Source organism: Benincasa hispida, chromosome 5, assembly GCF_027475165.1.
Source record: "Benincasa hispida cultivar pf3 chromosome 5, pf3_genome.v1.1, whole genome shotgun sequence".
Lineage (NCBI taxonomy): Eukaryota > Viridiplantae > Streptophyta > Magnoliopsida > Cucurbitales > Cucurbitaceae > Benincasa > Benincasa hispida.
In genome coordinates this window covers 56,973,193-57,000,472 of record NC_143482.1, presented here as the reverse complement: position 1 = coordinate 57,000,472, position 27,280 = coordinate 56,973,193, and the positions used below count along the sequence as shown (strand labels likewise).

Below are 27,280 nucleotides of genomic sequence, written 5' to 3'. Positions count from 1 at the left end.
AAAGCGAAAAATCCTATCGGCTCAGGCTCACTCTCCTCTTTCACGACGGTGTATTTCACTTCGTTATCCAAAATCGCAGAGCTCAAGGCTTTGCTTATTCAAATTCGCTCTCTATGACGGAACTGGCCCTGTTGCCAGTTCCACTTCATCAATTTCGGCTAAGCCATCATGGGTTCTCAGTTTCTCTGCCCTTGTTCCTCTGAGCTTCATCATCAACCTCGGTTCATGGGTGTTCCTGAGGCTTCTTCGTCGCCTCACCATCTCGTATTGCACCGCCGCTTGCGCCTCTCTGGCTCTTGGTCACTATGGACCGACAAGTTTTTATCTCTATCTCAGTAAGTTTTCGATAAAAACATCTTGCATTCTTCGTTGCCTGTTTTTTAGATGGGTTTTCTTGTTTTTTCAAACCCGGCACCGGGTAGCATTTTTGTTTTTGGTCTGTATAAGTTCAATTTTCTGATAGGTTTTCTTTGTACGAAGTCCTGTGATGTTAGTGGGCTATATGTGTTCAATAGCTGCTTTAATCCTTATTTTATGTCATTCCAGAAGAGAAGTCTTAATTGCTTAATTGCATGAATTTGACAAGTTTGTAGTTTAAGACATACTGTAATGAGTTCCAGACATTATATTATGGTGTATATGTATGTAGATCATCCACTTGCATGATTGTAAGACTTGTAAAGTTTCTCCTGCCTGTCTTTGAGTGAGTTTGAAATGGCTTTTAAGAGTACATTTCAAGAGTACTATTTTTTAAGTCAAGTACTTTCAAAATAAGTTCTTATTAAGTAATTTAAATTGTACTTAAGAATAACTTTTGGTTAAACGATGAACTTTAAAGTGTGTGAGAAGTACCTTTTAGCTATTCCAAAATTTAGCTCACGCTTCCTTTCTAAAACCTACTATGTGAAAGCAGGTATATATACCTGCATATGCCTCTTGGAAAGATGAGATTCCGTCTCTGCACAGGGCAGAATAATTATGTTGGAGGATCGCCTGTAATGTCGACCAAAAAAGGTAATTAGTTGTTGTTGTTGGTTATTTTATTCTAACTTTTATTTTCTTATATATATATATATATAATTTGATGATCAATTTTTGCTTGTACATTTCTGAAAGTTTTAACGCAAAATTTGCCACTCGTATGACGAAGTAGAGATGACACATACCATTGATTGAGTTGTCTGTTTCTGTATTGGTACTTAATTTCTTAATGACTGAAAAAAAGGTTTCCTATCAGATTTAGTTTTAGTTCTAGTAGTTCTTATCTTATTTACAATTTGCTGAAATGTTCTGAAGCATGGATGTGTGTTACAGTTGAGGACTATTTCTTTAAATGTCGCCCTGGTGCTTATGGGTTATAGTCTTTTTGAAGATTGAAAATTTTCCTCATATGCAGAGCTCCAACTGTAGAAAAACGATCATACAGTTGAATATGCATGTAAAGTTTCAAAGTAACTTGCATATTCTTTTTCCGTCAATTGGGATATTATTAGGTTGCTATTGGCAGTCATTTAGCTAAGATCACAAATTTGAAATTAACCACTTCAGGACCTAGGACCATGCCCCATGCAATGAGGTGGACATACTCTTCCTATTTCTTCTCATAAATATACTATTCTTTCTCTCCTTTTACGTCACTACTTTTCGTTTGATTAGAATTGCTGATGGAACCTTAATTGTTTCTGAAGGAGTATGCAAAGTAGTTTGGACTATTGAAGCTGATTTGGAAACTGATCAACTTCTTTATCTAACTGGGGACCCTATCGCATTAGGGTCCTGGGAACCGAATATGGCGATACAAATGTCTCCTACGCGTCATGCTAACTTATGGAAGGCTGAAGCCAAGGTAATGACACAAGCCACAGTGTGTTGTATGTTATGTGGATTTTTTTTTTTTTCCTGCTTCTCTGTAAATATCTTCTCATTATTCCCTTTGTCTATCAATTTAACCCATGCTTCTTACACTTTATGTCTAGTAGTGAAGCACATAATTACTGATGTCAATCCCATTTGAGGTCTTACGAGGTATTTTGAGATTATTGATCAATTTGCTAAAAAACATAACACAAATACACAATTTACAATCTTTTTGTAATTGTGCACAGGGCTTTCTGCAACTCAATAATGTTGAATGTTAGATTCCCTTCTCACATTGGAGTAAATAGTAAATGGAGTGCTTAGTTCATTCTGCGTCGTTGTTTAGTTTCATTTCATTGTCCCCACTTTACATTCTGGGCAGATAGCTCGTGGCATAAATTTCAAGTACAATTATTTTATCAAGGAAGAAACATTGCCTTCATCTAACATCATTTGGAGGACTGGGCCTGAGTTTTCTCTATCCCTACCTCAAACTGTCAAACATAATAAACAAATCATGGTGAGGGATTCGTGGATGAGGTTTACTGTCACACGCCCTTCAGTTTTCACATGGGATTCATGGATAGAGGAACAACCATTGAAATCTCTTCCAGCCGAGGGTAATATCTCATTTTGATTTCCATCTTCAAGCAACTTCCTCTCTTAAAATGCTTCTGAACACTTAATGCTTCCAGTGATTTGACAGATGAATGTGAAATTGAAGAAGACTGTCCTAAGAGTGATCCTATTGAGCCCTATGTAAATTTAAATGGTACCATGATATATGATAAATTGTACTCTGATCATGAGAAACCGATGGATTCTACAAGTCAGAGCTCAGATTCTCATAGACATCAACCTGTTGAGGAACCATGGCTACCCCTCTTTTTTGATCCGTCTAAGAATGTGTTTGAACCTGATTTGCTGAAAAGTGATGTCACTGTAAAAGAAGAGACAACTGTACTTGAAACTCGAGATCACCTATTGGAAGATGCAGCAAGTCTGTTGCCAGCATCTGGGGCTGATACAATGTTGAAGGACCCTATTTCTACCATCATACTGATTAATTCGTCAATATGCACGATGCAGCGGATTGCTGTATTGGAAGAAGGAAAATTGGTAGAGCTGCTACTGGAACCGGTTAAAAGCAATGTGCAGTGTGATAGTGTGTATTTAGGGCTTATCTCAAAACTTGTTCCTCATATGGGCGGTGCATTTGTAAATATTGGAAACTCCAGACCTTCTCTAATGGACATTAAGCAAAACAGAGAACCTTTCATATTTCCTCCTTTTCGTCAAAGGATAAATAAACAAGTGGTCAATGGCTCCATACAAGGTCAACTGACATCACAAGATGAAAGTACTTCGATGCTGTCTGTGCATGATGACCACGAGGATGTTGAAGTTGAGGATAACTTTGATGTTTCAGAGGTTCTTAGAGAAAATGTGAATGGTAGCATGGTAGATGATGATGGTGATCTAGATGCTGACTTTGAAGACTGCATAGATGATAAGGGACATCATTTAGAAGGCCATGCTAGCATCAGTTGTTCAGCTACTGCAAATTATTCTAGTGGTTCTCAATTATCTTTTCTCCAAGATGGAAAGGATTCGAAGCAGACCACGACTGATGAAAATAAGTGGCTCCAAGTTCGGAAAGGCACCAAAATAATAGTGCAGGTTGTCAAAGAGGGGCTAGGGACTAAAGGTCCAACACTGACTGCTTACCCACAACTCAGAAGCAGATTTTGGGTAGGTTCCTCAAGATTTGTGCTTCATGCATGAACTACTATTTATTTTAATAATTTTTCCCCTCAACTCATTATATCAAATATTTGTCTAGGTGTCCTCTGAACCAAGTTACTTGGCTTGCAGATATTGATAACTCGTTGTGATAGAATTGGCATCTCAAAGAAAATTTCTGGTGTTGAGCGGACGCGCTTAAGGGTTATAGCTAAAACCTTACAGCCTCAAGGCTTTGGTTTGACTGTAAGAACAGTTGCTGCTGGTCATTCTTTAGAAGAATTACAAAAAGATTTGGAGGGTCTAATTTCAACTTGGAAAACTATAATAGAACATGCAAAATCAGCTGCTCTAGCTGCAGATGAAGGTGTTGAGGGGGCAGTTCCAGTTATTCTCCATAGGGCCATGGGTCAAACACTTTCAGTTGTGCAAGATTATTTTAATGAGAAGGTGGTTCTATGATTTATTATGATTTATTCTTGTCTATGTTGTTCCATTACTTTAATTGCAAGATTATAGCTGAACAATCAACGTTCCTGCTCTGTTTTTTTCACTCGATTTTCAGGTTAAAAAAATGGTAGTCGACTCTCCAAGGACATACCATGAGGTACATTTTATTTCATCACTAGGTGATGTATTAAAAAAATAGATCTCTCTGTGTGAACATGCACTAGGGTAGTATTGTAGGACTTGTTAAGACTTGAGAGTCTGTATACTTTGGAACAATAAATATTTCTTCCTTTTCTCAATATCTCCACTTCACATTTTTTTTTTTTGCAAAAATTCATTTTAGCTTTCTTGTAATATTTAATGAGATAAGAACTCGTGTAGTGGTTTTTTCTTTCTTCCATTTGTTGAAGTAGGTGAAACTAGATTCTTAGTTAGGTTTTCTAACTAAAAGGATTTTAGAACTCTGAGCTTCCCTTAGTCCAACCAATCTTTAGTTATCCCAAGAGCACAAACACTCGGTTATTGCACTTCATGATCAATTCTTGTTAATAATGAAGTATATGGATGGATTGCACCTGAATGTTTTTTTTATTAAACATGTGATTTTTCATTCTGTTGTAGTGTTCTTAAGTGTGTGAATGTTTTTCCAGGTCACTAATTACCTTCAGGAAATTGCTCCTGATCTATGTGATCGAGTTGAGTTATTCCATGAAAGAATACCCCTTTTCGATAAATTCAATATTGAAGAAGAGATCAATGGTATTCTCAGCAAAAGGTGAGTTTTGTGAGGCTTGCTTATGTAGCCAGTTAATGTATGCAATCAATCACTACTCATGCAGCCTGTGCCAAGATCTCTAGCCCTCATAAAATGTCAATAACTTAATAGTTTTTTTTTTTAAAAAAAGAAAAATAAAGAAAGAAAGAAAGAAAGAAAAACTTGAGTGATCTTTGGAACCTTGGTATGCTTGTGTTGTGGTGGATGAAGTGTCCGTAGAGATGGGCTCACACAACCTTGATTAACCAAATTTTTGAAAGGATAAAAAAATAGAAAAGAAAAGACAAGAAAGAACGAATGAAGCTGTTGAAAAATAAAGGGCTGTTATGTATTAGCCCTAAGGGCATTTTAATCTTTTTACTTTGCCCTAGTTTTTTCCTTTTTTGTATTAGGGTTTTCTACGGTCTATTTATACCTTAGTCATCTCTTATAATTGTTTGTGTTGAACAATAATAAAAAGAACTCTTCTATCGTGGTTTTTTCTCCCTGTTCCAGGGTTTTCCACGTAAATTTTGTGTCACTTTCTTCTATTTTTCAATATGGTATCAGAACATGATGACGAAACCCTAGCCATCGTTGACAAAATTCAATCGTTGATTCCTCAACCTTCACCAACAATAGCAGCTAGCAAAACCACCACTAACGAAACAGGTGGAGCCGCCGTCGTGCAAGCAGCTGTTGATTGCTACCTCTAGACGGCGCTTCTGCTTCTCCTCAGCCCGACGATAACACTGCTGACTCCCTCAACGTTGGTTCCGCCAGTTGCTGCCGGTCGATTGTTGATGCTCCCCTACTCGAGTGCCAGCCTTCCTAACGCCGGCTTCCTTAGCGCTGACTACCCGAGCACCAGCCACCTCAGTTGAACGAGTGTCGACGACCAACACACTCCTGAAACGGGGGAATCTTCATCCTTTCACGGTGGACAGCAACCAACCACGTGTAGCCTCCTTCGGTTAGCCATGGTGTTACGGGTTCAGTGAGTCTATCTCCAATAATGTACAACAACAATTAGCTAACCTTCAACAACAGACTGCAACTCTTGGGGCAGCCTTGAGACTTCCACAAATCTTCAGTCGAACCTCATAAATTCAGATTTGTCTTCCAGTCTACTGATGTATTCAAAGAATTCGGTAACTGCTTTTTCTACTTTACCTACAACAATTTTTTTGTCTGGATTTATGAAAAATTCTACAGGTTTCATTACAGAGGAAAAGCTGAATGGCCAAAATTATTTCTCTTGGTCTTAGTCTATCAAAATGGCCCTCAAGGGGTGTCACAAGTTCGGGTATCTAATTGGTGAGATACCGAGACCTAGACTTGGCGATCCTCAAGATTGCATTTGAAAAGGAGAAGACTCCTTGCTTCGCTCGTTGTTAATTAATAGTATGGAGCCACAAATAGGAAAACCTTTACTGTATGCTGCAATTGCTCGAGATACTTAGGATGCAGTACAAAAGTTGTATTCTAAGAGGCAGAACGCATCACAATCGTACACTTTACGTAAACAGATCCATGAGTGCAAACCGGGAACAATGGATGTTACCCCCTATTTCAATAAATTGTCTCTAATCTAGCAGGAGATGGATCTATGTCGCTAAATTGTTTGGGACTGGTGGAATTCAGTATTTAAAAATTAAGGAAATTGATCGCATTTATGACTTTCTTGCTGGTATGAATTCCAAATTTGATACAGTGCGCGGTCGAATACTGGGACAGAAATCGATACCTTCTCTCATGGAAGTCTACTCTGAGATTCGTTCAGTGGAAGATAGATCGAGTGCTATGAACAATCCTATTATTTCTACCATCGATTCTGTTGCGTTTAATGTAAAATCATCTGGGCTTGATGGTGACAAGTAGAATAGTAAACCTCCTGAACATTGCAAGAAACCTTGGCATACTAAGGATCAGTGCTGAAAGTTACATGGTCGACCTCCGAATGGTAGATGTCGTCATCAAAACGATTAGTCAAACCTTGGTCAAGCGCTTGTGAGTGATTCTACAAATGGTGCTTCACAGTCTCAATCTCAGGTGAATAACTAGAATGACTCTGGTACTGTCAACATCGGTGTTATTGCCCAGTCAGGTACTTCTCAGTCCTTCAGCCTCCTTAGTATTAATGGTAAGATACCATGGATTATTGACTCAGGAGCTACAGATCATTTAACTGCCTCGTCTGATCAGTTTCTTTGATATTTTTCAAGCGTTGGTAGTGGAGAATCCGGATTGCAGATGGGTCATTTGCTCCCGTTGTTGGAAAGGGTCATCTTTCTCCTTTTGAGGGTTTAACTTTACAAGATGTGTTGCATGTCCCGAAAATATCTTACAATTTGTTGTCTATCAATAAGATTACTAGAGATTTGGACTGTCAAGTTGTATTCTCACATGATACTGTTTTCTTTCAGGACCTGAGCTCGGAGACGACGATTGGCACTGTTCGGCACGATAGGAGGCTCTATTTCCTTAATGATGATGCTTCCTCTAGGAATTGTTGTAGGACTAGTTTATTATGTTCTTGTTTTTCAACTTCTGAAAGAGATTATATGTTATGACACTTTGGTCTTGGTCGTCCAAATTTTCAATATATGAAGTATTATTTCCTCATTTATTCCATAATGTTGATATCTCTTTTTTGTCTTGTGATGTGTGTATTCGTGCTAAATAACATCGGGTCTCTTTTTGATTCCAACCCTACAAACCTTCCCAGCCATTTAATCTTATCCATAGTGATGTTTGTGGTCCCTCAATCATCACTACTTTTTCTGGGAAACGTTGATTTGTGACATTTATTGATGATCATACTCGTCTTACTTGGGTGTTCCTTCTTCATGATAAATTGGAGGTACCATCGATATTCCAACAATTTTATACTACTGTGGAGACTCAGTTTAACCCCAAAGTTGCCATCCTTCGTAGTGACAATGGCCGTAAGTTTTTTAATAACATCTTTCATAAATTTTTGGCTTCTAAAGGAATTGTCCATCAAAGTTCCTATGCTTATACCCCTCAAAGAATGGGGTGGCTGAATGGAAGAATCGTCACCTTGTTGAGATTGCACGGTCCCTCATGGTATCTACTTCTCTTCCTTCTTACTCATGGGGGGATGTTGCTCTGACTGCAGCTCATCTCATCAATCAGATGCCTTCCAGTGTTCTCCAATTCCAAACTCCTCTTGAATGCTTCAAAGAATCATACCCAACCACTCGCCTTATTCTTGATGCTCCTCTTTGGGTGTTTGGATGCACTGCCTTTGTCGAGTCATGGTCTTAGCCACACTAAATTTACCCTTCGTACTCAGAAATGTGTCTTTTTCGGGTTTCCTATTCACCAACAAGGTTATTAGTGTTTCCATCCATCTTTACGGAAGTACTTTGTCTCTATGGATGTAACATTCCTTGAGGATAAACCTTTCTTTCCTATTAGTCCACCTTTAGGGAATACTAGTGAAGAGACTAATTGGTTCACATCTTCGACTCCTACAGACCTTCTTCTCGTACCTATCTTGGGTACGAATGATACTATGTACCTACTAAACAAGTTCCATGGATAACGTACTACAGGAAGAAACTCAGAAAGGAAATAGTGCCACCTGTTGCTTCTCCGACTACGGTCCATGAATCGGAATCAGCACCAACTCAAGGTACTCCTATTTCTAATAATACTGATGTCTGTGTTGAGGGTGATATGTGTGATGTGGGTAAGAATGACAAAACTTATGATAATATTGATGTTTGTATCGAGGGTGATATGTGTGATGTGGTTAAGAGTGACAAAACCGATAAGATAATTCCAGAGAATGACAAGGTTGCAGGTAGTGATGAGTCATTAGGAGAAATACCAGAGGATGAGACTTTGCCACAGGTAACTGAGTTTGATCATCGTCCTCTTACTAATAAGGGGCCTGACAAAACAGAGAGTTATCTTGATATACCCATTGCTTTGAGAAAGGGCACCAGATCTTGCACTAAATATTCCATGCATAGCCTTCTATCTTACTGTAATTTATCTTATGAGTTCATGACTTTCACTACTAGCCTGGATAAAGTAACGATACCAAACAATATACATATGGCAATAGAAGTTCCTGAATGGAAGGCTACAGTCATGGAAGAGATGAGAGCTCTTGAAAAGAATAATACTTGGGATTATGTAGCTCTTCTTAAAGGGCATAAAACAGTTGGGTGCAAGTGAGTGTTCACTATGAAGTATAAGTCAGATGGAACTCTTGATAGGTACAAAGCCAGATTGGTAGCTAAAGGGTTTACTCAGACCTATGGAATAGGCTACTCAGAAACTTTTTCTCTTGTAGCGAAGCTAAACACAGTTCGGGTCCTTCTTTCAGTGGCAGTTAACAAAGTCTGGCCTTTCCACCAACTTGATGTGAAAAATAGTTTTTTGAATGGTCAATTAGAGGAAGAAGTTTATATAAGTCCTCCTCTTGGCTTTGAAGCTCAATTTGACCATTAGGTGTGTAAACTCAGAAAGTCTCTGTATGGTTTAAAACAGTCTCTGAGAGCTTGGTTTGACAGGTTCACTACCTTTGTTAAGTCCCAAGGTTATACTCAAGGACACTCTGATCACACCTTGTTCACAAAAATGTCAATATCAGGGAAGATTATTATTCTTATTGTGTACGTAGACGATATTGTTCTGTCAGGTGATGATGCTACTGAGATTATCAAGCTTAAAAAGAAAATGGTCGAGGAATTTGAGATTAAAGGACCTTGGAAGACTAAGGTATTTTTTTGGAATGAAGGTGGCGAGATCAAGAGTATTTCTCAACGGATGAAAGAAACAAGTATGACTGGATATAGTCCTGTCGATAATCCTGCAGAATTCAACGCTAAGCTGGGAGATTCTATTGACAAAGTTCATGTCGATAAAGAGAGATACTAGTGTCTAGTGGGAAAAATGATTTATTTATCTCATACTATATTAGATATATCCTACGCCGTCAGTATAGTGAGTCAGTTTATGTAGGCACCTTACAAGGAACATATGGAAGCTGTGAGATATTTAAAAACTACTCCAGGTAAGGGTCTGATGTTCAGGAAAACTGACAGAAGATGTATTGAGATTTACACCGACTCTGATTGGGCAGGATCTGTTATAGACAGGAAATCGACTTCTGGGTACTGTACGTTTGTGTGGGGTAATCTTGTTACTTGGAGAAGTAAGAAGCAAAGTGTAGTTGCTAGAAGTAATGCTGAAGCAAAATACAGAGCTATGAGTCTGGGAATATGTGAAGAAATCTGGTTGAAGAAAGTTCTGTCTGATCTCCATCAAGACAGTGATCTTCCTATGAATCTCTATTGTGATAACAAAGCAGCTATAAGCATAGCCAACAATTCTTTACAGCACGACAAGACAAAACATGTGGAAATTGATAGACATTTCATCAAAGAAAAACTGGACAATGGCAGTTTTTGTATTCCTTACATCCCTTCTAGTCAACAAATTGTCGATATTCTCACCAAAGGATTACTCAGACAAAGTTTTGATTCTTGTGTTAGCAAGTTGGGTCTAATTGACATCTACGCCTCAATTGAGGGGGAGTGTTGAAAAAAGGGTTGTTATGTATTAGCCCAAAGGGCATTTTAGTCTCTTTTTTTTTTTAACTTTGCCCTAGCTTTTTCCCTAGTCCTCTCTTGTAATGGTGTGTGTTGAACAATAATAAAAAGAACTCTTCTATTGTAGTTTTTTCTCCCTGTTCTAGGGTTTTCCACGTAAATCTTGTGTCACCTTCTTCTATCTTTTAATAGAAACAATTCCATGTTAAATAATTAGTTTATCTCAGTCTCCAGTCTTCGGTCCATGTTGTATGGACGTCATCCCTGTAGGGTACCGATTGTTGATAATGTGAGTCGAAGTCTAATCATTTATGGACTATTAATAGCATCATTATCCCGAGACCTGAATATAAAATGAGTTCAATCCATGCAATATCTTTGCTAGTGATCTTTTTATATTAGCCAAGTCTATTTGTTCACAGGGTTCCACTTGCTAATGGAGGTTCTCTAATAATTGAACAAACTGAGGCTCTAGTTTCCATCGATGTGAATGGAGGACATGGGGTGTTTGGTCAAGCATCTTCGCAGGAGAAAGCTATTCTAGAGGTCAACCTTGCTGCTGCAAGACAGGTATGTTGGATGATCATATTTTTACACCATGTCTGTATTGCGCATGGCTTTATTTTTTTGTCCGAGTTGATTTGATTTATTTCTCTTGCAATCAAAATGCATCCCATGATTCAGATTATACAAAAATTCTCTTGTTGGAATCTCTCTTTTTCTCCTATGTTCTAGACTTTGCATTTTGCTAAGCTATGTAGGTGTGTATTACAATCATATTGCACGAGGGGAGGACACTGTCTCTCTGCGTTCTTGTGTGTATATTTGAGCATAAGTAATTTTTTTAAGTCGTTGCTTGCTCGGCAAGTCTTGTTTTGTTTCTTTTCCTTGTATTTTGAACATTAGCCTCTATTCCTTTATTCAATGAAAAGTCTTATTTCCTTTTTTAAAAAATTATTATCAATGAAAAGTCTTATTTCCTTTTTTAAAAAATTATTATCAATGAAAAGTCTTATTTCCTTTTTTAAAAAATTATTATTAACTATTAAGTCGTTGCATTGAAGTATGATTATGTTATCTACTCCCGTAAAGAGCAGTTATTCTAAAAATCTGATTGGCAACAAATACTTTCAGATAGCAAGGGAATTACGATTGAGAGATATAGGTGGAATAATTGTAGTAGATTTCATTGACATGGCAGACGAATGTAAGTTTGATTTCCCTGTATCTCTCGCTCTCTCCTCCTACCTCCATGCCGCTTACGCCTGTGTAATTTTGCATATTTACAAAGTATGTTGAGTCAGCTTTTGAATAAATCAATTATCATCTTTCACTTAGTTTTTTCTTTCCCTGTTCTTTCTGGTCCTATGTGTATTTAACTTCTTGTACTGAAGTGATAGGATATCCACCAACTCGCGGAACATGGAATTAATTGTATATAAAGCAAATCTAGATTCTCCTGGTTGATTATATAGTGGCTTGAAATCTGCAATGAATTATGAAATGAACTAAAACACTTGTCTTAGATCTAGCCCGATACAATCGACTGGACCTATCTGTGTTGCTCTTTCACTGGAACAATGTGCTTAAAAGAGAGAGTGAATCTTGTTGAACTTGCATGTAACTCTCTTGTTTTGTTCTCCTTTATCTCAAGTAAATTGCATAATATTACGAAAAGTATCTACATTTTTGTTGCTGCCATTGGAGGCATCGAGAATGGTCAGTTTTATGTCTGCCATCTTTTTAATTAATGACTTGGGATTCTTTTGTTTCAGCAAATAAGAGATTAGTCTATGAAGAAGTAAAGAAAGCGGTTGAGAGAGACAGGTCAATGGTGAAAGTTTCTGAGTTATCCAGGCACGGACTCATGGAAATGACAAGAAAGAGGGTACCTATCCTAAACTCTCCTTTATTCCATATTTTCTTTCCCTGATAATAGTGTAGGTAATCAATGAAAAACTTGGAGTTCTCCAACCAGTTGAAAATAATATGGATCTATATCTTGCTTATCAGTGGTATATCAAAGTTTCGGAAGTATCTGCTTCATTTTTGTCGATGGACTCAACACATCGAGATCTAAAAGTTATAGTGTTTGATTGACAGGTTCGGCCAAGTGTAACGTTTATGATCAGTGAACCATGTGCTTGCTGTCATGCTACTGGAAGAGTTGAAGCTCTGGAAACCTCCTTTTCAAAAATCGAGCAGGAAATCTGTCGGCAGCTTGTAAGATTTTACATTTGGTGATCATCATACAATGTTAAGAGTCCCCCAAATCTCTGGATATGCAACTTGGTTTGGGCCATTATTGCATTACTATTTCTTACTATGGCTTTACACATATGAGTGACATTATCCCTCTTTTCACTGTGATCAGGCAACAATGAAGCTGAAACCAGATCCTGAAAATCCAAAATCCTGGCCAAAGTTCATTTTAAGGGTCGACCATCACATGTGTGATTACTTGACTTCAGGAAAAAGGACAAAACTTGCAACCTTGAGCAGTTCTCTGAAAGTTTGGATCATTTTGAAGGTATGTATTGGGAAAAATACATTTGTAACCAAACAAGATTATCTTCTAAAAATCTATTTCTTCAAAACAAACTCCTAAAGGCCATTGTATTCGCAAATTTGAAATTGAAACCCTTCAGGTAGCTAGAGGATTCACCAGAGGATCATTTGAGGTGAAATCATTCGCAGATGATAAGTTGAGCAGAAGTGAAAATCAAGCACCAATGTCTTTGTTACAGCCATTGGAGGGTAGAAGTAACAACTCTAGCAAAAAAGTGACCCTTTTTCCGGTTAAAAAGTGGAAAGGGACTGGGAGATAAAATGACGACTGGATTTTACAACCCAAAATTTCCGAGCCAAGTTCACAGGTCTTTTTATTTGTCATTGTTGCTAAACAATGTGAATTATATAAATAACTCATAAAAAATGTGGCAATTGCATATTCAGATGGTTGATAAACGTTTGAAAATATCAAGTTTGATTTGTTGTAGTGCTAATCAAGCAGTTTTGTTCTTTTAGAGTCGAGATTCCTGCCATCGTAATGTAAGTCTCAATAAACTTTCAACTCTTTCCTGCCACTGATGTAGCTTCTGGATTCAATTTTGAACACTATCTTATACTCTTATGATTGTGATGATTGCTCTGGATTCTGAAGCAAACATTTCCTGCCAACAAATTTCTCTGTATCTGCTAAATTTCATCTACTTCATATTTCAAAATTTAATCTCACCCATCCTCCCACCATATTTCTTCTTTTGTATTCTTTTTTCAACTTTCAACCTTCACTCGTTCCTACAGTCGGCCTTGATGGCTGACCATTCCACAACTATGGCAGAAGAGGGAAAGATTCATTGAGAGACAGTAAAGGCTTTCCATTCAGACCCTACAGGGGAACCCTTTCTGAAATGAGGAATTTCCCCTTGGGACAACAATATAATGACAAATGAAAAATGGGGGCCAGCAGGTGCTTTTCTGACTAAAGAAAATCACCTTAACAGAATTGAGAAAAATGTATAGTATTTGTTGATGGGACTTGACATGTGCTTCACACAAACTCCACAGTTACTCTTAGAAGAATATAAAGTTGTAGAGAAACCATAACAAAAAATTGAAAATTGATTCTGAAGATTCTGTTTTTCCCGAGTTGTCAAATTTTTAATCAGTTGTTAAATGGAAGGAAATGAAGGAACATCACATTTGTATAAAAATAGAAGATAAAAAAACAAAAATAAAGTCCGTGTTTAATTGAGGAAGATGAGAACTAAAGTATTAAAATATAAATCAGTCAACCAAAACAATTCACATTTTCTGGGATTACATGAATACAACTTTTTTCTTGCTATCAAATAACTTTACAGGTAAGGTAGCTGAAAAATTAAAGAAGGAAAAATTCTTCACCAGCCTATATCTTACCTTTCAAAAGCCCCTATAAGATCTCCAAATTAAAAAAGAAAGAATGCAAAAAGATTCTCAACACTTTTGACTGCAAATTCTCTCAGTTTGAAGAATTCAACAATAGAAACGCTCGAAAAGCTTATCAAATGAAGAATTGAGAGAGATATTCCATATAGCACCAGCTGCAAGAAATAGAACTGCACATGCCTAGTAGAACTTGAACTAACTTAAAATGGTAAATATCTGTTATAGGTGGGCTGCACCTTTCATGTACTCACTTCAAGCAAACAGTAGAATCAGTCTTTTCCTGCTCCTCTAAAACATTCTCCAGTCATTAGCAACTCTTCCCCTGATAATACTCTTTTCTCGATCCACAATTGCTGGGAGCTCTCCCAAAAATCCCAATATTAATATTTTTTTAAAAAACTTCTGATTTGTTGTTACCTAATAGTTACTTGGCCAATTGATCTGCGAGTGTTGAGGTTGTTGATAAATGCTACCTCCCGGTCCTACCGTATCGACTGCTCCTCCAGCCACGGCTTGTGACTGTTGCAGAAGTGGGTGAACTGTTCCTGGAGTTACTGCTTGTGCTGGGTGATAGATACTGGCAAATGTACCATGCCCTGTCTGTGTTGGGGTAAAGGTCACATGTTGACCCTGTGGTGGAAGGTTGTAGAATGAATTTGTTGGCAAGCTCGACATGTCTCTTCCGGGCGCACCAATCCATACCGCTGAACCTTCACTCTAAATAGGAAGAGGAAAAAGATCCAATTATTGTTCATGCACGTCTGTCATCAAACTTCAAGATATTACACAGAATGCTAGTAAGGGCTATTTCATATTTCTTTTTAACAAATTATTGCTTAAACTATATTCTTCAAACAGTTTCTTTGATACTTTTTTCAATTACAAAGAATGTGTAAAGATGTCATTTTTTTCTTTGTTCATTATGACTCTGTTAGTACTTGAGAAAATAGTTCATCATCATTATGTAAAGATGTTACTTTTTTCAAATATATGTAATTTATAAAGATGTTATTTTTTCTTTGTTTATTATGACTCTGTTAGTACTTGAGAATATAGTTCATCATCGTATATCAGCAACTTTTTAATAGATTTTTTAACGCAAGACATGCAAACAGTGGTACATTACTTCTTTCTTTTCCCTTTTTCATTTTCATCCTTCTACCAAACACGATTATAATTTCTGATATGAAACTTCATCTTCCACTTTTGTAAAAGAAACCAATCAAGTAAAGATTCCAGTTTTTCAATTTGACGTGATGGTTGGTGTAAACAACAAGGCGGCTTATCCTCCAGTTCTTCATCAGATAATAACCCATGACGTTTGTAACTACTGCAGCCTTTTTTTTTCCTCATTACCAAATGGATGATTCACTCACACCTCCGTATTTACCCTACTGAACCTAAGACGAGCTGTGACAACGATAGACCCCAAATCAGTTCTTTATCGGAATTTTTTATTGGTGTTCAGAGTTTTTCTCCATATTTCATTTATCAATTAAATTGTCTCTTAATCAAAAAAAAAAAGATTCCATTGCCCACTTGAAGTCTATTTTCGTTACAGCTCGTCCTTTGTTCAATAAGAGTAATTTGGGGTAGGGTGTGATAATGATGATGACAGGGAACATTGAAAAAAGTGATAAATTACAGCTGTTTAAGTTGAGGGGTCCTGAAAGTGTACGGGTTTCATGGTTAGCTTCATTTCTCATTTGGCATATATCATATATGATAATTTTTTTGGGTGACAATCGCACGCCCACAATCACCCTTTAGCATAATGATCTATATATATTCTTATGTATTATCTTATTAATTTGAAGAGAATGAAAATCAAAGGGCAGCACCAACCTGTGGTCCAGTGATGTATACACTATTTTCCTTGAACTGTGATGCACCAAGGTCCTCGTTAGCGGTGGTATTTCCAGCTGGTGCAGCAGTGCTAGGGCTATAACCAGATGCTGAAGAGCCATAGGGGCCATAACCACTCGGCACACCAATGTGAGAGGGGTTACCAGAATTGGCTCCCATCTTGTATTGTGGAATTGAATATTTAACTGCAGCAGTTGCTGCTGGCGGAGCTGGATAGATATTGCCTCCTTGAGGTTGCTGAGGAAATGCATTATTGCCAACAAATTGATGGATGGGAGGAGGTGGAACATAGAAGGGGGAGAAATAATGACCATATGGTAGGTAGTTGGGAGGATAATGAGAAATATGGACGCCTGTTGGAGGTCGAAAGACGGGGACAGGCTGCTGAGTCACAGCTATGGAGCTCTGCATCAGCCCAGCTGCTTGAGTTAACAGTGCTGTTGGACCTGCTGTAGTCAAAACCACACCCTACAAGCAGATAAACAACAGCATAAACACCAGCAAAAAAACAAAATAAAGGAATTTGCATTTCTGCAATTGCTGTTCTTGTTTAGGATGAAAGCAAGACACCTATAAGTTTATTCCTCATCATTTTAAGCATCAAATAACAAGCCAAACTCAAAATAAGAATAACAGGAGATTATGGCTACAAGCAATCTAGTATAAGAGATAACCGAAGGACAAACTAAGCACCAAGCACCATCTATAGGATAGACATAGAGGTCTTTATACCCAACCCAATAGAGTTGCCTAAACCGGAGATGATTGATTGAAACAGCAAATAGATTATGAAACTAGGCCTATAGAAGAGATCTTTAAAAATCCAAGAGCTCTCCCGATTGTAATTTAAATAGTAGAGAACAAGACAAGCATACAGAAAAGAACAAAGTCCCGGAAAGTTAGTAATTTAACTGCAACAGGATCTTGAAGAAGTACATAGTGGTCCAAGGGTAACAATTAACCCCCCACAACATTTGTCTTAATGTAAGAACAACAATAATAAAAATCCTGAGTAGATACCTCTTGAGGAGATTGAGAGCTTGAAGGAGACAACAATGCAACATTGCCATTGTACTTAGCAGCAACTCCAGGAGAAAGAAAGGGGGAAAGTCGACCATCATTCTCACCTGATCGGTAAAACTGGGCATAGTAACTTGAAGGATCAAAAGGTTGTTGAACCTACAAGAAAAGTAGCAATTATGAAATTTCCAGTAAACTTTTTAGGACAATGAAGCTCATTGACACGAGCACCATGACACTAAAAAGAATGAAATAGCCTCTCTAAATCAATAAGATTCATGTTTAGCATTTTGAGACACTGAAGATGTTACAAGTTAACCATACAAAACTTAAGAGATCAACATATAATAAAGCATTATGTTGAGTGCTTACGACAAAACTGGGAAGACGAGAAGCATCGCGGCCGTGAGAATCAGAGTTTTCAACTGCTGCAATCTGACTCCCAACTACAGGGGAGATTAAACCAAAACTGTAACTTGAAGAAGTTTGAGGAATGGAGTTTGTGTGACCTCCGGAGGGTAATACCGTCTCCTGCTTTAAGTCATTGTACTCGTGAATTGTGCTTGATGGAAGTTCACCTCCAGTGGGCGATAAATTCTCAGGCACACGAATGGGAGATTGTGGACGATCAGGAGAATCCACTTCTTCAGTACTTCTCAGGACATTTGGATAACTGAAACAAAACCATGTAAATTTTGTAAAGAAAAGGTTGTTACACCAATTTTTCATTCTTCATTCTAATAATGAAATACTTTCCACAGCTTGCTAAGAAGAGATAGAGAGAGAAATGGATCATTGTAACATACGGACTACCAAAATGATTAACCTTTCTTATAATAAGAAATAACAAAATGTAATAGAAGAATAAAAGAAGAAAAGCGTACCAGGACAAGGAGTTCAAAAAAATACAAAAATAAAAATTAGAATTTACACCACGAAATACAATCTTGCTAAATAAAAAACAGGGAAGTATTCTCAAAACATTTAAGAGACACTGGAAACGAAATCAGAAGCAGACTTCTAGCCAAAAGACATCTTATTACCCCTACTTCATTCTCAAATGCATCAAACAGCAGTCACAGAAGCAGATTAAAATAGCTTCCCCCCCTCACCACACACACACACACACAAAATTGGTTCAATATGAGAAGTAAAAATACTCGACCAATGATACAGTTAAAAACAAACTAAGAGCTGTAACTGCCAACCTTGAAGCATCATCCTCTACATTTTCATCTGCATCCACTGAAGCTTCAGAAACAGGTGTATGTTTCTGGTCACTCTCCTGACTGCTTGGAACAATGTCAGAAACTCCAAAACCAATGCCAAAACTTCCAAAGCTTAGCTTCGATCGTTCAGATTCAGAAACCTGGATGTGGTTTGGAAGAATAACAAGCTGACTTTTTGATACATGCAACTCTTCCAATTTCTTCTGAAGTTTTAAAGTAGCTTCTTCTGTATCAAGGACCCTCGAACCAGGCTCTAAATGTTCAGTGCCATCAATGGTAACACCTGGAACCTCGGATGCAGCAGCAGCTGCACTGACAGTTCTCGATTGCTGGATAACAACTGCACTTGTCGTCTTTGGTTTCCATTCCTTATTAGAACTAGCTGTCATGGATGTAAACCATGTACAAGAAGTCACAATTATGTACATGTTAAATTTTTTTTTAAACAAAGATTAAAAATTAAAATCAAGTGGACCAAACATCGGTATACAAAGCCTAGAATTCGACCAAGTGGTCTAGTAGACTACTTAATGCCATATATTTGAGATCTTAAAGATAAGATGAATTTCCCGAGTACTACACTGTAATACTCGCCAATAATGAAAGCTTCAATGGTTATTCCATCCAAGATTTGAGTTTGAACTGAGAGAATTTTATTGTTCCTTTTTAGTTGATCTCTTTTATTTTGTACTTAAAAAGTTTTGTATCCTTTTCAGAAAAAGAAAAAGAAAATACTCCACAATGATTTTGAGTTTTCATAGTTAGGAACATTAAGAGATCAAGGAATATTCAGATATGAATGAGAGTATACATTATTGGTCCCCCCCCAAGGGGGTGAATTTCCATGGGACATTTGAGGTAATATCTTCTAAAAGTTTGGTGTTAGTCTGGCTCCAAACAAAAAATAACAGGGCATAATTGAGGTGTTCTTAGTTCTTTCTTTTCTTGATGACAATCACTTTCAGTTTCAGGGGATAGATGGGCCTTGAAGGGATGTTTGGGCTTGGAGTGTAGCTCATTCCAATGCTTCTTTTCAGTTTTCTTTATGATTTTTTTTTTTTTTGCTACTCTTTATAGATTATTGTTTATTCTAAACTGTAATCATATATTTTTAATTGTTGTTTGTGACTCCTGTTTTCACGTTGTTAAAGTCCCAACAAAACTGAATTATTTTATCCATTATACACATCATAATACAAAGGAAAAACAACAAACAACACAACAATGTATGAGGAATAATTACACAAGCCTTTGGAAAGGACCCAATTAAGAAAGGTTATCCCTTTTCTTCAACTTTTTTGAAGAAGATGTTGGGAGTGGATGGATTTTAGAGTCAAGAGAATGGAGACATGAGTTATCATCTGGTTATATTTGTAAGTTAACAATTTTTTTATGAGGAATAGAGTCATCAGAACTCCAAGCATTGTCGCATGAAGTAGTCAAATCATGCACATGAGGAACTGATACAAAACTAATGTCATACCTTTATGAGAACCAATTACTTGTTGTGGACGTTTATTATGATTAGATGGTAAACTAACGGTAGAGCTGCCCTGCATCGACACAGAAGGTGGCGAAATCTCATTGAGCAGACTCTCCTCAATTTTTGGAGATTTAATTGGTTGGTTTTCCTGAGCCAGAGAGTCGCTAATCTCCAAAGTCTCTATTTCAGCCAATGCAAACAAAATGGATTAGTTAAACCATAAGTCAAAAGATACCAACAGAAGTAGAAGAAAAAACCAATAGTCCTGTGCTGACCAAGAATTAATTTATTTTCCACAAGATTAGCTGTGCTAGGTTCATTAGGATGCAATAAGCTTTCCCCATCACATTTAATTGCATCCACAGAACCTGGTAACTGTGCCTCATTGGATGGATCTGAAGATGAGGAGCTCAATGCCGATGACGAAGATGCCAGTGTGATTGGTACTATGCTGTTGTCAGAGTTCGGTATGGGCTGCTCACTTGAGGGCCGTGTACCAAGCGCACGGTTTGGGTTCTTGTTTGCATTTATAGGAGGCAATGCACTCCCCTTACCACTCATGTCTGCCGAAGATGAAGTTACTTCAGCAACATTTCCAGAAGCTACATTTGTGGCACCATTTCCAACAGACGGAGAGCTGCAAAAAACACCTTTATCATCTACTTGTTCAAAATATTCATCCTCAAGGTTACACGTAAAATTGCAATTTAGGACAATCAACTTAAAACCATTGAGAACCAAACTGAAACCATAATCACCTTGTTACTGGTATTTTTTCTTTATTTTTTGTCTCTTGAGAAGTTGGCATGGATAAAGAGCCACTCTTCTCAATTGCTTGATTTACTCCATTCTCTCTTCCAGGTCCAGGGTTCCGACCACCCCCAGTATCTGATCACAAGGAGTTTACGAATAATACAACTAACATTACCAGATTGAACTCATCAATCAGTGAAGAAAAAACTGAAAAACCTAAGAAAAATTCATATGAACAAAGTACTGATGGCTTTTCAAGAAAGAAATTCAGAAATTAAATGGGTGTTCGTGGTATCTTAATTACATCATAGCATAAGTGAACAAAAGAAATATTGTGGTGTTAACCGTATAAACACACAAAATGCAGCAGAAGCAAATATCTTTTACAACAGCTTACCATGAGAAATATAACGAGGAGAAGAATTTATACGACCACCTCTACCACCCCTTCCCTGCATGCCTGTTTTCCACCGTGACTCTGAAGACTCTCGATTGTTTGCATTCTACAATAATAGTTGTTTGGGTTTGTTGGGGGGGGGGGGGGGGAAGGTAGAGAATTAGTTCATTGTTTTAGGTTAGAAAGCTTATCAAACAAAAATAAATAGAACACATAAGACAGAACCTCAAACAATGTGTTTTCATAGATGAATGATCATATTATCAAAACAAAACAAGACATTTATTTGATTTGATAAAACGAATGATGAAATGCTTATGCTTCCTTTTCAATGATCCTCCACCGAGAAGACAATGATATTAACAATAATGAAAGAGCCCAAGGGGTTCAAATAACTCTAAGGCTCACAGACACAATAGATGATATCGACTAAACAAAATGTGGGTACCATAAGGCATCAACATGCTGAAATAGGCGTTACCTCTTTTCTCCTCTCACGTTTGCTCTTCACTTCATGAAAAGTATCTGAAGAACAACATCGACACAGTTAGTATTGTCTCAATAAATACAAACAAAAGAAAAGTAGGAAGGAGAACAAGAACCACTTTCTTTTAAATAGGAAATAGGAAAAAACATAAAACTGGGAAAAATCCCAAAAAGAGCCAACCAAGAAGTTTCTTTTTTTAAAAAAATATATTATTGCTTTTAAAATCCAATTAGCCACTGAAAATCAGTTAAATGATTATGGGGGGAAGAACTAACATAGAATAAAGGAGTTTGAATTAATAGTTTAGGGTACGTGTGTCGTGATAAATAAAATTCAACAGAAACTTCTGGCCAGAGCACAAGCAGCTTTCTCTAAAACCTACTCTATAGTAATTTATGACAACCTAAGAAATCAGCAGTTCAGAAACAAAGATATCAAAGTGAAAACTAATCAGTAGATGCAAGACATGCCTACCAGCGTGAGTACTAACGCCTAATGGCATGGTTGAGAATCCTGACATAATGGATAATTGGATACTTGTTGAAATGAAATGAAGATAAATAAGAAAATCATCAAATAATAAGCATGCAAGATCTAGAGAAACATCAGTAATCAACAACAGACAGGAAGAAAAACTTTATCCATTCTTAGGGGCAGAATTGTGACATGCTCAAGTTGTTGGTATTCTCCCTTGCATTGAAAAAAAATACCTTATAAATGATGAAAACCACTATAACTGATTAATATTGCGGAGAAAAATACACGAGAAACCATTCGTTGATGAAAAAAACTAAAACTAAAACTTTACTATGTCCAATACGCCAATGTTGCTATATCGGGCCAAGCCTTGCACAATCCAACAAGACCCAACAAAAGCATGAACCTTGTTCCTAGTGTAACTATTTGAAAAACCTCAGGTTTCCAATAAATTGGAAAGCTAAGAAAAAGAAAAACCCAAAATGAAAGCAACCAGTAGAGACCCATTACAACTGCAAGAAATAGAATAAAACAAGATCCCCCATCCATTATCATAAACAACCAAAAGCTCCTAAAAATGATGTAAACTAATAAACGTAAAAATCCCACACAATGAGAAGCTCAAATGGTTCTAAAGTAAACTCCACTTTCATGAGAACAGAAGGGATCAGAACCACCAAGAGAAGATATGTTAATCCAATTGAAGTTCATCCATTAAATTAAGCAAAAAAAGAAACTGAAAAAAACACAACATTGAATTAATGTCAGCTCGAATTCCCACTAAAGCAAAAGACCGGAGCTGAAATCCAATAACCCCACGAACCAGGAGTGGATAAACTCCATAAAAACCATAAAACAGAGAAGGGTAAACCAGAAGTTGGATCACAACGATTCAAAAAGCAAAGCAACGAAAACCCAAAAGGGGAAAACACTAAAAGAAGCAAAAACGAAGAAAAAAGAAAAGTACCCTGAAGAAGAAGCTTCTGAGCAGTTTCATTGGGATCCATGGAACATTCTTTAAGCATTGCATAAATCTCATCATCACTGTGATTGCCCGTGATCTCCTTAATATTCTCGATCGTCTTCCTGACACAGTTGGGGATTGAAGCCGTAGACCCGCCACCACTCATCCTTCTTCACAACCAAGAAACCCCAAATACAGAAAGAAGAAAAAGAAAAAAACTTGAGAAAGGGGAAGAAAAACAGTAATCGGTGAAAAGGGGTCGTAAAAGTGAAGAAAAACAAAGGGAAAAAACAGGAAGCAAAGAAGGAAAAACCAGATTTGGGGCTATGGCTATGGGGAAAGCTAAGCTGAGAGAGAAAGGGGAGAGGGGTTTGTAAAAAAAAAAAAAAAAAAATTGATCTATTTGATTGAGAAGAAGACGAAGAAAGAACAAAGGGGGAAAGAAATGAAAGGGGGAAGAGAGAGAGAGAGAAGAGAGTACTACGAAGAGAGTAGTGTAATGGAGGAGTATAGGGCTTTTTGGGTTTTTCACTTCTTTTTTTTTTTTAATTTGTCTTTTTTATTTTTTAAAATAATATGGGAAAGAAAATTACATGAGATGTCTTTATGGATATGCTGTCCGGCTGGATTGGAAATTATACCTAGGTTTAATTTAATTACTTTTATTTAAATATTTTATTACCTTATTGAGAGTGGGAGTGGAAAAAAAAAACGAAAAACTAAATTGATCCATTCGTTTGGTTCGAATTTTTAGTATAAAATTAGATATTTTAATTTATATTTAGAGAGAATAAAAAATTATTTTTTACCATCGAACCAAATTGGCGCAAGTATCAGAAGTGCAAGAAAAAATTGAAATCCAACCTGATCCAATAATTTGGTTTGATTTTTGGTATATAATTGGACATATTGATTTTTATTTGGAGAAAACTAGAAAGTATTGGCTCGGATCAATTTTTTATTTTAAAAGTCATTCAAAACATAATGAACCAAGTATATATATACACCCTTAAAGTGAACTCTACCTTGGGTATCTTTTAGTATTTTAATTATTATGGTGCATATATATTTGTTGTTTAGAGAGAGAAAAAAAAGACAAATTATTATGACATTTGCATGTTTTTTATTTAAAAATGTGCTAATAAAAAAATAAAAATATCAAATTTCGATCTATAGAAAAAAAGAAAATAGACCCAATTTTAATTTAAAATTAGCAAAATAACTAATTCAAAACAAAAGTGAAAATAAAACTAAAAATTTAGAAGAAAAAAGAAAATACCAAAAATTTGAGAACCAAATTGATAATAAATTGAACCAAATAAAATCAATTCATTAGTTTTTCTTCATTGTTAGAGTGCACGTTTGTTTATAATTTAGAAAAAAAATCAATAGAAAAAACAAAAATGTTTAATTCCAATTTCTAAAGAAAAAACAGAAAACAAAAATACAAATACAAATGAAAAATTGGAAGATAAAAAGAGGATGCTCAAAACCGAGATCAAATTGACAATAAACCAAATCAAATAAAAATTGTTTCGTTGATTTTATCTTTTATTATACATCAGTTTGATTCCCTTGTTTATAAAATTGATAGTTCATTTTGGTTCTTGACTACTCCCAAACTCAATAAAATCAAATTGACTTCCACCCATAAATGGGAACGTCAATTATAGAGGTGAATTAGAGATATATTATATGTCCGAACATTTACGTAAATATAGCGAGCTTATCTTAGTGGGTCAAAGAGTTAAATCTCTCTCGACATTTGATGGATGTCTTGTCTGTCTTATATTTTCTATCTTATCGTTCAAATTGGACTATTATATATATATATATATATTATTTAAGATATCGTTGTTATTTTAATTATCTTTTGGGAATTTTCAAATTTTAATTTGAATTAATATATTTTTCAACGAACACCATTCAAATCTTAAAAAGACGGGGAAAAAGAAGAAGAATAAACAATATGGGGATGGGAATAAGGGATGTAATAAAATGTGTCATTGTTATTTTTATAGTTTTATTTTTTTAGTCCAACCATGGAGTGCGAGAAAATAAAATTTTTAACCTATTAATTAATAGTTGAAGGGTTTTTGTTTTGTTTTATTTTATTTGTTGACAACAATAATTTAGATTCGATAAGCGTTAGGGAGATTCAAACATCATTGACTTTTAGTTGACATTTATAATGTTTTAATTAATTGAACTATATTTAAGTCGATAGTAAATGTTGTTGTATCAGGTTAAACTTGAATTATCCTAATCTTTTAGGCCCACATGTATTCATGCATTTATTTTTCTTTTAAAAAATTAAACATGTACCTCTAACCCATTATATTTGACTCAACATTTATCTTAGTTATTTTAACCGATTTTATATTTATGAATATGAAAACTAGGTCTATGTACATAAATGCAATATTTTCTAATTTTTTTTGCGATGATTACCCAGTTAATAAGTATATTATTTATGAACAGTTTAACATAGTTTTTCTTTTCTACATGACAAATTCAGGGTACTTAGAAGAAAAAGAAAAAAAAAATGAAATGTAAATAATAAAAAAAAGTTAATTCAAATCACGATGATCATCTACCTAAAATTTAATAACTAAGATACACACAAGTCAATCCGACTATCATGATATGTATGATACGTGACAAATATCATTTTACTTTTTTTTTTTTTTTTTTTTTTTTTTTTTAATGAGTACAACATACTCATGCAAATATAACAAAGAACTATAAGATATGTCCTAGTTTTTCACCATAATATTTGTCTTAAAATTATGATCAATTATGTTAAATAATTAATACTATCATTAAATTTGGTAGGTAGTCATCTTATTCAAGCCATTGCAATATTTTGCCCTATTCATATACAAGGTGATCTTGTTGGACGTTTAATATTTTGTATAGTAATCTATACATATGAGATTGTTGTCACACATGCATATGCATATTGTATATATGCATGATAACAACGTGTAGACATATTAACATACACACAATACATGATGATGAAGACAACGTATGTACAGCTCATCTCGTTCTTTTCTATAAAAAGATTATGCGATTTTCAAAAGTCATATTTTTGAAAAATGAGGATGCATGATAATTATCATTGATCAGTGAATTTCAACCATTTCTTAAAAAAGATGATTTCATCTTAATCTTGAAACAATTGAGTTCAAAACATTACCTTAATCATTTGCTAATCATATTATGAGACCATTTTCAATTTTTCTATAAAGCTAATTTAAAAATAAATAGCATAATTAATGTTATTTCTCACTGTTTTCTTTTTTAAGAAAAAGAGAATTGGTAATGGATTTTATAATTGTGGAATCTTATATCTGACTTTACAAAGTTATATTTGTCAATTTTCTTCCTCAGTTATTTGGTTTATTTATAAATAAAATTAACAAAAATAAAAATGGACATTTTTCATCTAAGTGGGAAATATGATTAATCAAAATTTCCATCATAAGGTGATTTGTCTTGAAGCAAGTACAACCTATTATAACAAGCCAATCAAACATATAATACAACATATCTATTAGGGTAGCCTTTCAAGGCAATAAAAGGTTTGAGAGAATTAAATTTAAATTTCATATAAAAAAAATATCAAGACAAATATTTTAAAATATAGAAACATGTTTGATAAATATTTAAGTTTTTATTTTTCATTTTCTAAATCAAGCTCAATAAACACTGATTTTTCAACTATTACTTAATTTATTTTGTTGACTATTTTTTCGAAATGGATTCAAATATAAATCAAAATTTGAAAACTATATATATATATATATATATATATATATATATTAAAAAAACAACTTATTTTCAAGAACTTGTTTTTGTTGTATGAAATTCAATTAAAGTTTAATTAAAAAAATGTGAAATTCATGGAAAGAAAAAGGAGGAGGAAAACAAGCACGATTTTTTAAAATCAACAATAAAAGATCTAATAGTTACAAAATGAGGTCAAAATGTCTGAAATTTATTTTGGTTCCCTAACATTTAGAAGCATTCCATTTTAATCTACAAGCTTTCAAAATATCAAATTTGATCCTTAAAAAAAATTAAAAGAAAAAAAAATTGCTGGTTGAATTGATTACTTTCAAATAATAATTATACTTGTTGATGTCAAAAATTGGTCTAATTATCTAACCTCCACATGACAACAACTATGAATTTGTAATTTAGGGAAAGAGATCATCTTGCAAAACCAAAAAGGAAACTGCATACCAGTGTGGTGCCAGCCACACAGGTTTCG

The 27,280-nt window shown here is 35.5% G+C and overlaps 2 protein-coding genes across 5 annotated transcripts; one reads left to right on the top strand and one right to left on the bottom strand.

Annotated features, from left to right (window-relative positions):
- The first annotated feature begins 22 nt into the window (after nucleotides 1-22).
- On the top strand, nucleotides 23-13,579 carry RNEE/G (RNAse E/G-like protein). 4 transcript variants are annotated; one of them, XM_090313780.1, is made up of 15 exons: nucleotides 30-335; nucleotides 914-1,014; nucleotides 1,689-1,846; nucleotides 1,977-2,025; nucleotides 2,240-2,477; nucleotides 2,564-3,609; nucleotides 3,733-4,050; nucleotides 4,166-4,207; nucleotides 4,701-4,825; nucleotides 10,818-10,965; nucleotides 11,530-11,602; nucleotides 12,171-12,283; nucleotides 12,499-12,618; nucleotides 12,770-12,925; nucleotides 13,044-13,579. In XM_090313780.1, exons 5-15 carry the CDS (start codon nucleotides 2,375-2,377, stop codon nucleotides 13,221-13,223), a joined length of 2,424 nt encoding a protein of 807 aa, XP_090169906.1. In that variant the 5' UTR covers nucleotides 30-335; nucleotides 914-1,014; nucleotides 1,689-1,846; nucleotides 1,977-2,025; nucleotides 2,240-2,374; the 3' UTR covers nucleotides 13,224-13,579. The 4 variants fall into 4 exon arrangements, with proteins under 4 accessions (XP_038887524.1, XP_090169906.1, XP_038887525.1 ...); XM_039031596.2 differs by lacking the exon at nucleotides 1,977-2,025 and having other exon boundaries at nucleotides 23-335; XM_039031597.2 differs by lacking the exons at nucleotides 30-335; nucleotides 914-1,014 and adding an exon at nucleotides 2,106-2,133 and having other exon boundaries at nucleotides 1,705-1,846.
- A 564-nt stretch (nucleotides 13,580-14,143) lies between these two features.
- Nucleotides 14,144-23,579, bottom strand: LOC120077647 (flocculation protein (DUF1296)). The gene is made up of 11 exons (XM_039031600.2): nucleotides 23,005-23,579; nucleotides 21,555-21,598; nucleotides 21,074-21,179; nucleotides 20,682-20,811; nucleotides 20,199-20,560; nucleotides 19,924-20,103; nucleotides 18,420-18,822; nucleotides 17,584-17,884; nucleotides 17,212-17,370; nucleotides 16,171-16,659; nucleotides 14,144-15,042 (listed from the first exon to the last, which is right to left on the bottom strand). Exons 1-11 carry the CDS (start codon nucleotides 23,165-23,167, stop codon nucleotides 14,743-14,745), a joined length of 2,637 nt encoding a protein of 878 aa, XP_038887528.1. The 5' UTR covers nucleotides 23,168-23,579; the 3' UTR covers nucleotides 14,144-14,742.
- Between the last annotated feature and the right edge of the window lie 3,701 nt (nucleotides 23,580-27,280).

What these genes read in the sequence shown, in the direction of transcription:
- LOC120077647 (XM_039031600.2), bottom strand. Translation starts at nt 23,167, where the DNA reads ATGAGTGGTGGCGGGTCTACGGCTTCAATCCCCAACTGTGTCAGGAAG. An exon ending in TCAGAAGCTTCTTCTTCAGG is followed by an intron (nt 21,599 to 23,004) that starts GTACTTTTCTTT and finishes GTTGTTCTTCAG; the next exon opens with ATACTTTTCATGAAGTGAAG. An exon ending in GGAAAATAAATTAATTCTTG is followed by an intron (nt 20,104 to 20,198) that starts GTCAGCACAGGA and finishes TGGCTGAAATAG; the next exon opens with AGACTTTGGAGATTAGCGAC.
- RNEE/G (XM_039031596.2), top strand. Translation starts at nt 169, where the DNA reads ATGGGTTCTCAGTTTCTCTGCCCTTGTTCCTCTGAGCTTCATCATCAA. An exon ending in TGTAATGTCGACCAAAAAAG is followed by an intron (nt 1,015 to 1,688) that starts GTAATTAGTTGT and finishes TTGTTTCTGAAG; the next exon opens with GAGTATGCAAAGTAGTTTGG. An exon ending in ACCTTGCTGCTGCAAGACAG is followed by an intron (nt 10,966 to 11,529) that starts GTATGTTGGATG and finishes AAATACTTTCAG; the next exon opens with ATAGCAAGGGAATTACGATT.